Source organism: Vigna radiata, chromosome 5, assembly GCF_000741045.1.
Source record: "Vigna radiata var. radiata cultivar VC1973A chromosome 5, Vradiata_ver6, whole genome shotgun sequence".
Taxonomy (NCBI): Eukaryota; Viridiplantae; Streptophyta; class Magnoliopsida; order Fabales; family Fabaceae; genus Vigna; species Vigna radiata.
The window spans coordinates 32,789,100-32,803,638 of record NC_028355.1 but is presented as its reverse complement, the minus strand read 5'-3'; the positions used below and the strand labels follow the sequence as shown (position 1 = coordinate 32,803,638).

Sequence of the window (14,539 nt, the reverse complement as noted above, 5' to 3'; positions counted from 1 at the left end):
CATAACAAGTCTAATGTTTTATATGAAAGAACATTATTTGAAGGTATGGGATTCTCAATACTATAATTACAAATAATGGGCAACATTTTATCGATAAAGATCTATGAAGTTCTACTCAGGGATCGACATTAAGCATACAACAAGTTCAATAAAACACCCTCAGTCTCGGACAAGTCGAGGCCGCTAACAAAATCATTTTTGTAAAGCTAAAAAAGAGGTTAGATTCGGTTAAAGTAGATAGCGAGTTGTTAGAAGTGTTGTAGGCATATCGATGCACACCTCAGCCGACTACTAAGGAGACCCTTTTCAGTTTAGTATACGAAACCGACGCGATGATCCCAGTAGAAATTAGAGAATTGTTCTTATGCCGCCAACAATATGATGAGGAAATCAATCAAGATTGTCTCGCCACTAGTCTTAATTTAAAAGTTAAGAGAAGGGAAAAAGCCAAAATAAGGGAGGGGACCACTGAGCTAAGGATCTCAAGAAGATACAACTCGAATTTGCAACTAAGGGCATTCAGAGTGGGGAACTTGGTATGAAGTATGGCAAGTAGTATGAGAAAGAATGAAGGCATGTTCTCGGCAAATTGGGAAGAACCATTCCAGGTACTGAAAGATATCGACAAAGGAGCTTACAAGCTCGAGCACCAATGAGGGCACCCTATCCCCAACACTTGGCATCATAGTTACCCACCGGCTATCTTGCCGGTCTAGGTTGAACCTTTCATGTAGTTCCCCACCAACTACCTTGTCTGTCCAGGTTGAACCTTTCATGCAATTGTTTACCGGCTACCTAGTCGGTATGTGTTAAACTTTTCATGCAGATCCCCATCGTCTACTTAATCAGTTCAATTAGAACCTTCCATGCAGTTCTCCATCGACTATCTAATCGGTCTGATTTGAACCTTTTACATAAATTATCCATCGACTATCTTATTGATATGGTACAAAAGTGCAGAACAACACAAATTATTTAACTAGTGAAGACGAAAGTGAAATGTGTGAAGACAAAAGTACTCTATTCATTTTATAAAGCCATTACATCAAAAGGAAGGCCTACCTAGCCATACACACTACAAATAAAAAAGCAATAAATTAACTAAAAAAATTATCTAAGTTATTCTAAGGTATACAAAGTTATTTGATGGTTGATCTCATCACCATTATCTTCTTCCACTGAAATAAGGTCAGTATAGGCACAGGGACTGGCATTATGTCCTCCCTGGAACCTTCCCCTACCTCCTTCTCAACAACTGTCCCCTCGGCCTCCTTAGCAGTCTCTCTCAGCTTTTTTAGTGAACCACTTCAATGCAACAATCTCAATCACATCAAGCATTTGTTCATCATAAATGTCCTTGTTAACATCAAACTAGGTATCGATTGTGGAGACCTCCTTATGAAGGAAGTCATATGCTTATCAAAGACATAATTACAGAGCTCGTGCACTTTAACTTTGGCCGCCACCTTTTACACATTGGACTTGCCATGTTTTGAAACTGTGAAACTAACAAATTGCTAATATGAAAAATTAAATATTTTCTAATGGTTCCTATAATATTTTTTATAATAGTATATAAGCATATAAAATTTTTTTATTTTCAAATTAGTCCATAATATATATCAATTACAAATTAGTCATTGCATAATTTTCATTATATACAAGTTAGTCTCCATATACTTTTGATGATTACATATTAATTCCTAACTAATTTTGAATATTTTCAATAAGTCCTGATCAAGTCAAGTAATCAATTGAATTTTTATAAACATTTTGCAATTAATACAAATTGCACAAATTAAAAATTGTAATGACTAATGTTTTGAATGCTTGTATTTTGATAAAAGGTATTAGTGTAGAATGAAAATAAAAATATTAGTAACATAAATTTAGTTATTCTAGGACGATTAATAAAAAAATTTACAAAATAAAATTTTATCAAGTATTGGACTCTGTAACACCATTTTTGCTGTATACTATACAAAAAATGATATCATTTAACAAAATGTTATGTTTGATTTTTTTCCTAAAAGTTTAGTTACTTACAGCAAAATGAATTGTTTGTGGATAAATGATAATCTAGGCATAAATGAAACATGATTACATTGAAAAGTGAAAAATAAAAAATTTGCTTTCACAAAATTAATTATTAAATTAACTAGTAAATGGAATAATTTGCAGAAATAAAAACTAAGGTTTTTCAGACCACAAAAAATCATGTAGTGTGTGTCATTAAGAACTTTGAACAAATTGGACCAAAACTATATAAATAGACCAAAACTAGCTTTAAACAAAATACATAAAGCTTGAGAAAAATATCTTTTAAATGCCCTCAAAAACATACATTCAGATAGATCAATATCTTTAACAAAATTGAAATTAACATGTGTAATCCCCTCTAGTTTCAAACAAATTGTTTCACATCTCAGATTCCAACAAGAGTTCAACCAAAACAAGCTTATCATAGTAGAGGAGATAAAAGCAATTTTCAATCTTTGCACAAATAGATACAAACTTTTATCAATGATAAAAAACCTAATTGAAATCATATCATAAACATTATCAAAGACAGTTTAAATGATCCAACAATTACCCAAAGATATTAAACAGCATTTACATGTAGACACAAGTATATATCAAACACTTTCATGCATGCATCATACCATTCAATATTGTTCACCCCACTAACATAACATGTCAAATAAAATATTGCCAAAAGTTTAACAAAGAAATTTATCCATGGAACCAAATAGAAAACTCAGAAGAATAATTTACCAAAGGTTACTTTACACATAAGCACAAGGAGTTACAGAATTTCGAATAATAATACCACCCACAACACCAATTACATATGCTTTACCAACAAAATAAAACCCTACAATTCCAACCACACCACTTCCATACATAAGATCAACCCAAGGCTGTTTCTTCAATTAAAAATATATCTACCGAATCAATCTAACAATAGGCCTAACAGACACATAGAAAATCCTGAAAGCAAGAGGTTACTTAGTTCAAGAGCTAGTGAACTTGGTAACAGCCTTAGTTCCTTCTGAGACGGCATGTTTGGCCAATTCACCGGGCAGCACAAGCCTTACCGCAGTCTGGATTTCCCTTGAAGTGATGGTAGGCTTCTTGTTGTAGCGAGCAAGCCTAGAAGATTCTTGGGCAAGTTTCTCGAAGATATCATTGATGAAACTGTTCATGATGCCCATGGCCTTGCTTGAGATACCAATGTCAGGGTGAACCTGTTTCAGAACCTTGAAGATGTAGATCTTGTATGTCTCCACACTCTTCTTGCTTCTCTTCTTCTTCTTGTCACCACTGGCACCTCCCTCTTTCGGAAGTTTCTTTCCAGCCTTCGGCTTCTTCTCCGCCGGAGCCTTATCTCCCACTGTGGACTTCTTCTCTTCTGCGGGCTTCTTCTCCGCTGGCTTCTTGTCTGCCTTTGGTGCCATAGCCGACTGAAAATAGAACAATCCTAAAGAAACTAGGGTTTCGAATTGGGAATTGAAAGTGTTAAAGCTACAATAGTTGAAGCTGTGAATGAAAAGAGTCTGCAGAGATTATTAATATATAGAAAGCTTCTCGCGTTCTTATTGGTTAAGGGGGTTTGCCGCGGATGCATGACATGGATATTCTATCTTCTGTATCAAGCAAAACATCGACGGACACGATTGATTAAAATTGAATAGAATTTAATGGCTCCAGATTGATGAGTTTTCAATTAAAGCCTGATAGATGAACGGCTGATAAGATTTTCAGATTTTAGTGCGCTACATTTTTTCCCTCCACTTGAACAATTTAAGATTTACTTCCATTTTATAATTAAACCGAGTTTATTTTTGGTTATAAATTCTTTATCAATTTTTTTTAAATTCATATTAGAAAGTTAATTCAAATCTTATAAAATAATGTCAAATAACTTATTTTAGTACTATTAGATGTAATGTTCAATGTGTTGAAATATCTGTGGGGGTGTATGCTAAATTTTATAATTTATAATTAATTTTATTTGAAGATTTGAAGTCACAGCTCATTTTTTTATTTTGTTTTAATGGAATGATAAACAATGATGAAATTTGTTTATAGGATTTGATATTTTAGTTGGAAGGTTTGGTCAATGGTCATTGCTGTACATGGGCACAACACTTAGTCATTAAATAAATATTTGTTATATTTAACAACATAGTTATAAAATAAAATGTAGGTTGATAAATTTTGTAAAAAAAACAAAAAGCGGTATCATATAAATTAAAATAACTGTTTTACAATTTTGGAGTATTATTTTGAAAATAAACGTTTATAGAATTTGTTTTCAGTAAAACCATTTTTTTAAACACAATTCTTAATCTTTTATCTTTCGATTTTTTTTTTAATTTTATTTTTTAATTGATTTTATTTTGAAAATTGTCAATAATTAAAAATATTTCATATCAAAATATACATTATATATCACATATTAAATTATAATTAACATATAAAATGTTTACTTATTATAAATTTTAGTTTTCTTCTACATCTATATATAAAGTGTATTATTTTTTAACGTAATGGGTATAAATTTTTAGACAACCTGATATATTTCATTTTATTATCTTCATTTTAAATTTTTTAAGTAGTTTTTAGTCCATTAGTTATTCTTTTAATATATATCCTTTTTTACCAATTTCATCCTTTATTTATATATATTCTATATTTTTATTTTATTTTTTTATCTTTTTGTAAATATTTTTTGAACCTTTAAAATTATATGACAAATTTTTATGGGTTAAATATGTGTTTCGTCCTTCAAGTATTACACGATTTTGAATTTAGTCCCTACTCGAAACTTTGATGGTTTTTAGTCCTCTTCGTTTTGAAACTCATATATTTAGTCCTTAAAATTGAACGGTGTTGGATTTTGACTAACGGCTAGTCAAATGTGATGTCAGCATTAATTATGTGCAATGTTGTTTTTTCTTTCTTCTTTTTATTCTCCTATGATTCCATGGCAACTTCCACCTTCACTACCTTCATCTCCACCCCCGACGTCCGGTCTTCTGCCGGCGACACATTCTTGGTGACCTCCATAGACTCCGGCGACACATTCCACCGTCACTTTATCTTTGTTCAACAAACATTCCACCTTAATGTTTTGGTCAAAAACTGCATGTCCCTATGAATGAGCAACAGTGCACTTGTGAAGTTGTCGAGAATAGCCCCGTGGATGGTTCAATACAATAGTACTATGAAGGTCCTGCGTTTGTTCACCAACAGACAAGTGCGGAAAGGATAACTCAGTGACAGTATCAGGACCCAATTGCTGAATACGAAGATTGTGCCTCCCCAGTTTTCCTCATGCGCTTACCTCTATAAGTTCATAAGCACTAGACGAATCCTGCAAGGAAACAATTGACACAGAAACTACAATCTCGCAACCCGATCTAGCAAAGTCCATGAATATAAAGGCATTTGGTGTGAGCGGCATGGAAAGACTGTGTGCAGACGTAAGAATGAGAAAGCTTGGCACCTTCTCTGATGACCGCCTCAAAAGCAGCGTTACTCCAATTGAGTCTTTGGTTTTCTTTGAACTAGTTTAATGTATGTACCATTCAGCTGCACATATGAGGACTTGAAAAGAAAATGGACTTGTTTGATTGACATGTTGTCCTTGGCCATAACTTTTTACCTCGCACCTCCTGTTAATGCTCATTGTGTGTGTATAACTTTAGTCACCCATTTTCATGCAATGGAAGAGTTGTGCCTTTTTTTAAAGAATTAATTTCTACAATAAAAGTTGAATTCATTCCTTGTACCAATAGCTTTGATGTCTTAAGGTTTTTATATGGTATATAGTAACAGGTATATTGTAAGATGTGGTTGCTTTCATAAAAAAATGTGGATTTTAAAATGTTTGCTATGTTTGAATATTTCTATAAAAAATTAAACCTGTATTGCTTGCTACACATGTATTATTGCTTGGTTTTCTATTAAGCACACGACTTTTAGATAAGCTTATTTCTGTTTGTTTCCTTGGGATTTTAAAAACTTGAATAAAAAATATACTATTACTGTTACCTTCATGTACTTAAAAGTTGAAGTTTAAATATTAAACGACCTTGCTTTTTGTTTTATATCCCTTACTTATGTAGTTATCTAGCTTTCTTCTTATGGCCTTTAAATTAGTAAGGCTAGTTTCAGCTTATTCATTTATTGGAACAAATTATTTTTCATGGTATCGGAAGGGTGAGTGGTGGGGGGCTGTGGCGGAGTGTACTGGAAGTGGATGGGGTCTTGTAGGTGGCAGTCCTCCGAGACGTAGACGAGGGTTAAATCGGGAGGGGCGATTACGTTGATGGACCAGAAGAGGTCGGCGCCGGGGAAGGTGTGGGGGAGGTATTGGGAGACCGTGTGGAGGAGGGAGGAGGAGAAGAGGGCAGAGAGGGGATCGAAGTAGACGTCGGGAGGGAGGTGGGAAGTGAGGATTTTGACGGGAGAGGGATCAGAGAGGGGGAGGATGTGGGATTGACGGATGAAGGAGAGGTCGGTGAAGCGGAAGGGCTCGTCCCGACGGGAAGGCTATGGAGTAGAGAGGAGGGATTCAGAGGAAGCGTTTTGGAGGTTGAGGGACGAAACACATATTTAACCTAATTTTTATTTTACCAAAAAAAAAGTGAATATTTTTTTTTAATTTTATCTTTCGGAAAAAGAATAAGTGGAGTTCTAAGATTTCACACACTTCAATAGGCAAAGTAGACTGAAAAGAATGACATGTTTTCCAAAAACACGACTGAGTTTTTGAACTTAGGATTGACCACGTCAAGAACTTTTATCATTTTACAACAGAAGTAGTTCGAGCCTTTTGTAGGTTGTTTCCAACTACTATAGATGAATTGACCTTGGTGCCTCTATACTTGTGAATTCCTTTAAGACATCAAGCACCATTTTTAGAGCTCGATTTTCATATCACAAGGTGATGTCCACCCCTAAGATACATGGAGTGGAAGGAAAACGAAACCCTAAGACCTTTCATGAAGAGGTTTACCACGACAACGACAGGATCTTGGACCTTACTCCATTGGTGATCCTGCACTCACTAATATATGGTCTCAGACCATTCTCAAACTCCCTCTTTATAGAGAAATTAGACAACATGAATGATCTGAGAGAATAAGAGATCAAGTACATGGCGATTGAAGAAAACATATTAAAAAGGGGAAAAAGTCTGGTGTCCCAGAAAGAGGAAGGAATAGGAAGAACAATGTCGCGCTAGTGGAGCTAAACCTGATATATACCTTATAGTCGATGTAAGCTTGTCTTACAATGTCCTGGTTGGACACAAAACACTAAGCAAGCTCGGAGTCGTTGTGTCTACCTCATACATGACAAAGAAATTGCCAACCAAGGACCATTCAACCATCATCACTCTCATGACAAACCCAAAGGAGGTAAGGCCATGCTATGCCCTCAGCCTGAGGGTGCCATCGTATGCACGTCCAACCAGCTTGGCCAACACTAGTAACCTATCCCAATAAATAATAATTAAGCAACTTGAACCACTATAAATACAACCAAACTTGGGAGAACAACGTAAACTCAGCCAATACTTTTAAGTCACTGAAGATAGTATAGACAACGAAACCCGAGGAGCTAAAGGCAAGCTCGCCCTAATTGAGAAGAGCCCATAGGGAATCTTGTCCTAAGAACATGGAACGCCACACACTTAAAAATATATTAAAGTTAAAATGTTTCATGGTTATATGAACCATTTTTTTCTTTTTCTACTCTTTTTCTCTACTTTAATATGTATTTTTTTTCCTCCAAACATATTTTTCCCTAAGTTGGGTTTTGTCGATAAATGTTTTAACAAGGCACACCCGAATTTCTAATAAAAATCTTTTTTTTTATTAATATTCATGTTTCTCAACATTCAATAAAAGACAATGGAGGTGGCACCTGAGTTACTTAGACAGTGAGGAAAAACCTCAAAGTGAGAAACAAAAAGACTTCCATATGAGGGGAGACATCAACAAAATGGAGGAGATATCGAGCTAAAACACACAACTCAAAGCATTAGATCGAGCACGAAATGAACTTGGCATTCTAGTTCTCGAGCATCAATTTAGTCTTTAATTGAGTACAAGAAGAGCATGAAGTAGAAAAGAAGTCCAACATGTTAGTGCTCGAGCATAAAAAAGCAAATTCGGCGTGTATCGAATACAAGAGAAGCACGACATTTCAGTGTTTGAGTACAAAAAAAGCCTAAAATTTCAGTGTTCAACACAAAAAAGTAAAATGACATACCAGTGCCAAGTTCAAAGGAACTCGAAATTCTAGTACCCCGAGTACAAAAATGCATTGAAATCCTAATGCTCAAACACAAAAAGCAATCCAGGGAACAAGCACTTGAGCAACTTGACGTTTTGGTATATAAGCAACTTGATATGAGTATAGAAAAAAAAATGGCTCTACAACATCTAGTACATGAGTAACTCGATAGCCCAATATAGGAGAAACTCGACATTCTAATACCTAAGTACAAGAAGAGTTTAATGAGTACAAGATCAACTCGTCGATACAGTGCCTGAGTACAACAACAAACTCAACATTCAAGTGTCCAAATATAGGAGTAAACTTCATGATCTAGTGCCTGAGTACAATATCAACTCGGTGTTCTAATGCAAAGCACAAAAGTACTTCAATAAGTACATGAAGACTTTAGTGAATATAGAAACAACATGACTTTTTAGTGATCGAATACAATAGAAGCTCGACTTTTTAGTGACCGAGTATGTAGAAGCTCGACATTTCAATGATCGAGTACAATAAAATCTTGATTTTTCAGTGTTTGAGTGTAGGAATAACTTGGCGTTTTAATGCCAAACTATAGTAGCATATTACAATCCAGTGTTGCAATACCTGGATCCAAGAAAGAACAATGCAGAAGACACATTTAGTTTGGAGAAAGTTCGACTATAAAGCATAAAGAAAGCTTACACCTAATTGGGACGAATCATATTTCATTATGGATCCCTTACACAACAAATCCTACAAGGTAGAAGAACTTAATGAAAAGTTAATCAAAGTCACCTTAATAATAGATAAGCACGAAGACAAACATCCACTAGTAAAATACCTAAGACGACATAGAGACAAACGTTTAAAAGATAACAACAAAAATTATATTCGCAAAACCTTTACTAGAGATATTTTATTTTTCTGGTTCTTTGTTTTTGTTGCTTTATGCTAACAATGACTATTGACTAATGGTATCACAACTACGATCACACGTCGCATAACTATGCAAAAGTAACCATAAAGAAAGGTAGGAAAAACAAAATTTGAAAGATGAAAAGACTTGCAAGAACAAGAAAGGAAGCAAGCGCAAAAGGGTTCCTTTCCTTAGGCTCCTATTATGAGCAAACAAGGACAAACATCCATTGCTAGAAAGTCTACTCCAACAACAAATAAAGCCCATGAACACGACACTATAAGCCCTCAAATGAGACACCCAAGCTACTGAAGAGTATCACTAGAAAAGACCACAAAGGTGGCAATGAAAAAAGACCACGAAAGTGACAACGATAAAAATTCATGAAGGTGACAACAGGAAAAGTCCACAAAAGTGGCAACGATAAAAAAACCACGGAGATGGCAACGAGAAAAGACCACGAAGGTGACAATAAAAAAAGACCACAAAGATGACAATGAGAAAATACCACGGAAACGACACCCAAGTTATTTAAGTAATAACAAAAGTCCTCCACGCGAGGCACCAAAAGCCCTCCAAACGAGACATCGGGCTACTTCAACAAGTAGACTGAGCTACTTCACCAATTAACTTTTACCATATGCCCTATGGGATTACTTCAACAAGTAAACCGAGCTACTTCGTCGATAAACTTTCATAGAAAAGACCTATAATAAGCCACCATGCTACTTCGCCAAGAAAATCGAGCTACTTCAGCAAATAACCAACTAAAAGCCTTATGGCCTTATGGGCAAGGTTTATGTTACTTAAACAAAATAGAAAAGAAACACTGAGTTATTCGAGTTAAAGCAAACAATGCAAAACATTATACAAAGTATAAGAAAAGCTGAACATCCCAATACCCGAGTACAAGAGGAGTTCGATGTTACAGTGTTTGAGTACAACAACAACTCGATGATACGAATTTGTCCAGAAAAGAGTACAATCTTTTCTGAATTTGAATCCTCAAGGCACACAACAAAAATAAATTAGAGAAAAATGTGGAATAAGACAGAGATTGGGACACAACAGTATAACATATTGATAAGTCAAGTGAAGATTTGCCACAAGGATGTTAATCTTTTATAAGAATCAGAGTTCCAATCCAAGAACCAAAAAAATCCTCTCTCAAAAATGCAAATTCATATATTATGACTCAAAAGTGTCTACATATATGTATTTAGTGCCTCTACATATAGATACAAATGTTTAAGACACCTAAGAAAGCCCAAAGACATCAGGTCCAAAGATTACTTGAAAAATTAAAAACAAAAACAAATTTTTTACAATTAAAATAAAATTACAATTTATTAAATTTCTATTAAATTTCTTAAGTTATTTTTCAATTATGCTCATGATTTTCGGGATGTGTTTTTTATCTTTGACCTTGTCATAAATCCTTTGAATTGCAAATGTTCTTCTTTAAGTTCTTCTCATATATGTTTCAGGAGATAACCCTCTATCACTCGACATCCTAGTACTTGAGCACAAAAAGTAATTCAGCGTTTCCAATGATTGAGTACAAGAACAACTCGACATTCTAGCATATGAGTAACTCAATCAAAGTACAAATGCAGAAAACAACTCAGTGTGACAATACCGACTACAGAAGCAAGAATAATTCAACATTCAAACACCACAATACACGAGTTGTCCACTACCAAAGTCCAAATTGGGACTAAAATAGGCAACCCACCTCTTTACCAACTAAAAACTCTCAACATAGGTTGTCAACCCGTCATCATGAAGTTAGCGTTCTCCTCAAGGCAGACGAGCAACATTAGCCTCAAAATTGGAAAACGTTTTTTTAGGCAGATCATCGACACTCATCTTAACCTTTGCTATCAAGGCCACCTTCTCGTCCCTTGGTTGTTGGAAGTTCAAAGGTTAACTAAACAATATGACTAGAATCTTGTACTAATTCTAGGTCTTTATTTATTAGCTATCTATTGACCTTAGTACAAAAGTTGGCTAGGATTTCCCACTTGGCCTTCAGCTCAGGCACCTCCACTTCCTTTGACAGTAAGCAAATTGGGAAGAAAAATATAAGAAATAAGCGCGAATAGGACTCAAAAAGCGGCAGGGATTGCTTAAAGTGAACTAATGATAAAGAAATCCAGTATCGAAGTAAGTTAAAATCATCAACTTGCCCATACCTGCCCAAACTAACAACACCTAACAAAACCCTCATAAACATCAAAAGCAAAGCTTGTCTAAAGTTGACCCATTAAAGTGAAGCTCGCTTTAAAGTCGATTGCATCAAAGCGAACCTTGCCTAAAGTCGGCGACATTAAAGTGAAGCTCAGTTAAAGTCAGCCGCATCAAAACAAAGCTCGCCTAAAGTCGACCGCATCAAAGGGAACCTCACATAAAGTCGACAACAGCAAAGCGAAACATGCCTAAAGTTGGTAGCATCAAAGCAAAGCTCAATTGGAGGGCCAATCCACATGCGAGCTCGACCGAATGGTCAATCTACCTACTAAGCTCAATCAAAAGGTCAATCCACACAAGAGTTCGATTGAATGGTTAATCTACCTACAAAGCTCAATTAGAGGACCAATCCCAAATGAGCTCGGTCGAATGACCAATCCACTTGCAAACTATACAAGTTAGCCAAGGCCCGATACCAAATCAAACTCCCGAGACTAGGGGAACTTATATTCCTACCCAACCCAATAGACATACTAAATAAGAGACCCAACAAGGTCCATTAAGCCTTTCCACTTTGGAGCGGTCCAAACCTATATCTATTGATGCAATATTCACATATCATAACTAATCTCGACGATTTGATATTATGATTATTAATTATGATGAGATATCATTATATTATTATTAACTACTCTATTATTATATACTTGAATTAAATATTATTTCAATGGTAACATAGATTTACGACTCATGTATTGGTCAGTGGATTAGTCTCTCTCTTTAAACATTAAGAAGTCTTATTCCGAATTTAAGTCACTACTCAAATTTTATAGTAGACTCGTGCTTAATATTCTAAACAATCAAGTGTAAATATCAATAAAAAAAGTTTATTATAAACAAGTAAAAAGATGCAACCCATGCTTATTTGTATTTATTTTTATAGTTATAATTTTATTGAAAAATAATAAAATAGTGAAGAGACGCAATTTTTTTTATCTATTGCTCGCATTTTAAAGTAATTATCTACAGTAAAAAAATAGTGAACACACAAAAATCTTTATTCATTATATATTAATTAGCATCCATTAAAATTAAATTATGAAAATTCCAAAAATTAAAAACTAACAGCAAGGGTATTTCATTCTCACCATCTCTTTCTTTGTCTTCTGTTTTTCCTTTTTGTCTCTCTTCTCCAAATTTCTTATATTTTTTTTCACATTCCAGTTCACTTCAGTTTTCACTTTTGGAACCCTTCCTGCTTTTGCAAATTAGGGTTTCATTTTCAATTGAATTTTTTGGTTAAGGGATCTTAGAGAGGAAGAGAGAGAAGTAGAATCCGAACACAATCTCATATCTGAAAGTTTTTTGGATCAGAATTCTGCCACTGTTTTTTATCATTTCGCACTCTTCCATCCTCGCTCACCTTCCACCTTAAATCTGTAAGTTACCTTTTCCCTCTGTGTTTTTCTGTTGACCTTATTTTCTTCTAATTCCCGTTGCACACAAATTAAAAAAAAAGTTATTTTTTTGTACCACGATTTGTTTTTCTCTTGGTACAACTGCTTTAGATTCTTCATTGAGCCTCTGATTCTCTGAAACTCATTCATATTGGGTCTCTTAGCAAGTGGGTTTTGTTTCATGTTGTTGGCTTTGTACATTTTTCTATTTGGAAGTTACATGGCTGATGCACAGTTTGGTATGAATTATTCAATATATGTGAAGCTCTGGGAAAATTTCAACATGTGTAATGATATCATTTATTCTTGGCTTCGATTTCTTGCTTGTGTAATAACGGCTTTTGAAAGATCCAGATGTAATTGTTGCTATTATGTCATGTCTTTTTCAGTCACAGGCTTGAAGTTTATGTACCATAGTCTTCGTAATTGATACTTGTTTTGGTCTTCTTTTACTTAGGAAACCAAAACTATTCAAATGGATTGATTTGGATTTTCTTCTGCAAAACTGAATCAGTCCTCCTTGTTGACACCCAAAAGCAAGATATTCAAAAGTTCCAAAAAATTTATGAAAATTATTATTGACCTCCTTTTTTATTCATGGTGCTGTGTCAACAACAATACAAGTAGATTTTTTTTAATTGAATATATTTTTTTTCTCCTTGCTTTTTACCAGGTAAAAGGAAGAGAAGGAGTAAGCACATCTGTATCTCAAGGATATGAACTCCTTGGCAAGGCATTTATCAAGCTTATTCAGAACTTCAGGTTTCACAACTAAACCCTTCAATACTGGGCATAATCAAATGCAACAGCTTCAGCAATGCAGAGGCATACGAGTGAGGGTCACAAATGGGAACTTGGAAATGGCATTGGCATTGATGCAGCGTAAGATGCAAGGAAGTGGGATTGAGAGGATGATAAAGCAGGAGCAGAGATTCCACATCAAAAACTCTGAGAAGCGTGTTTTAGCCCGAAAGAACTTGGAGCGAAGGCTTCGATCCGAGGATCTTGCTCAGAAACTTAAAGCCATTATGATCAAGAAAGTCAGGTATTTAGCCCCTATATAAAAGACACAAATTTCTCCTTTGGAGCATCAGTAAAATCTGCACCATATCTCTACATCACATTATTTTCAAGTAAATACACGATGTTTAGGTAAATTGCAATGAATTTCCCTGTATGGCATGAATTATTTTAAGCTATTTTGACTCGAGCACCTTGACATGGTTAATATCCAAAATGTAAGACACTATCAGAAACCACACATAACCTTTGCTAGAAAGGGTTATTAAGGGCCATTATGTACAAATAATGGCTGTGTCATTGTAGAATAATCAAAATAAGATGGATTTTACCATGTCATGTGGAGTTATCTGTATAGCCTACTCTCTAAACATAGTGAAATATATAGTTTTGCATAAGATATCAATTTGGCCTGCAATCTTTAACCATGAAGATATTAAACTGGGATAGGTTGATTTGTTCACTAGTTAGTTTTAAGTTTGGAAGTAATGGTATCCTACATGAAAAATCTTGAATCAAACTACTGATAAAGTTAATTTATCATTGACATAAGGCTTGAAGGGGAAACAAGCAAATTTTTTTTGGTTGTTTGTATCCACTCATGCTAGTGATTTTGTTGCTGTCGTGATTTCAAGTTGGTGTCATTGACTTTGGAACTGAAAATGTTATTATGTAATAA

The 14,539-nt window shown here is 34.8% G+C and overlaps 2 protein-coding genes and 1 pseudogene across 2 annotated transcripts in view; 1 reads left to right on the top strand and 2 right to left on the bottom strand.

Moving 5' to 3' along the window:
- Window positions 1–2,750: 2,750 nt before the first annotated feature.
- LOC106760810 (probable histone H2B.1) lies at window positions 2,751–3,556 on the bottom strand. The gene has a single exon (XM_014644238.2). It carries the CDS (start codon window positions 3,456–3,458, stop codon window positions 3,015–3,017), a length of 444 nt encoding a protein of 147 aa, XP_014499724.1. The 5' UTR covers window positions 3,459–3,556; the 3' UTR covers window positions 2,751–3,014.
- Window positions 3,557–4,972: 1,416 nt separating this feature from the next.
- Window positions 4,973–6,612, bottom strand: LOC111241595 (annotated as a pseudogene).
- Window positions 6,613–12,546: 5,934 nt separating this feature from the next.
- Window positions 12,547–14,539, top strand: part of LOC106761557 — an 18,462-nt gene continuing 16,469 nt past the window's right edge. Inside the window, exons 1-2 of the mRNA XM_014645116.2 lie at window positions 12,547–12,822; window positions 13,514–13,885. Of these exons, the coding sequence (XP_014500602.1) occupies window positions 13,557–13,885 (329 nt within the window). The 5' untranslated portion in view covers window positions 12,547–12,822; window positions 13,514–13,556. The remainder of the gene's footprint in view (window positions 12,823–13,513; window positions 13,886–14,539) is intronic.

What these genes read in the sequence shown, in the direction of transcription:
- LOC106760810 (XM_014644238.2), bottom strand. Translation starts at nt 3,458, where the DNA reads ATGGCACCAAAGGCAGACAAGAAGCCAGCGGAGAAGAAGCCCGCAGAA.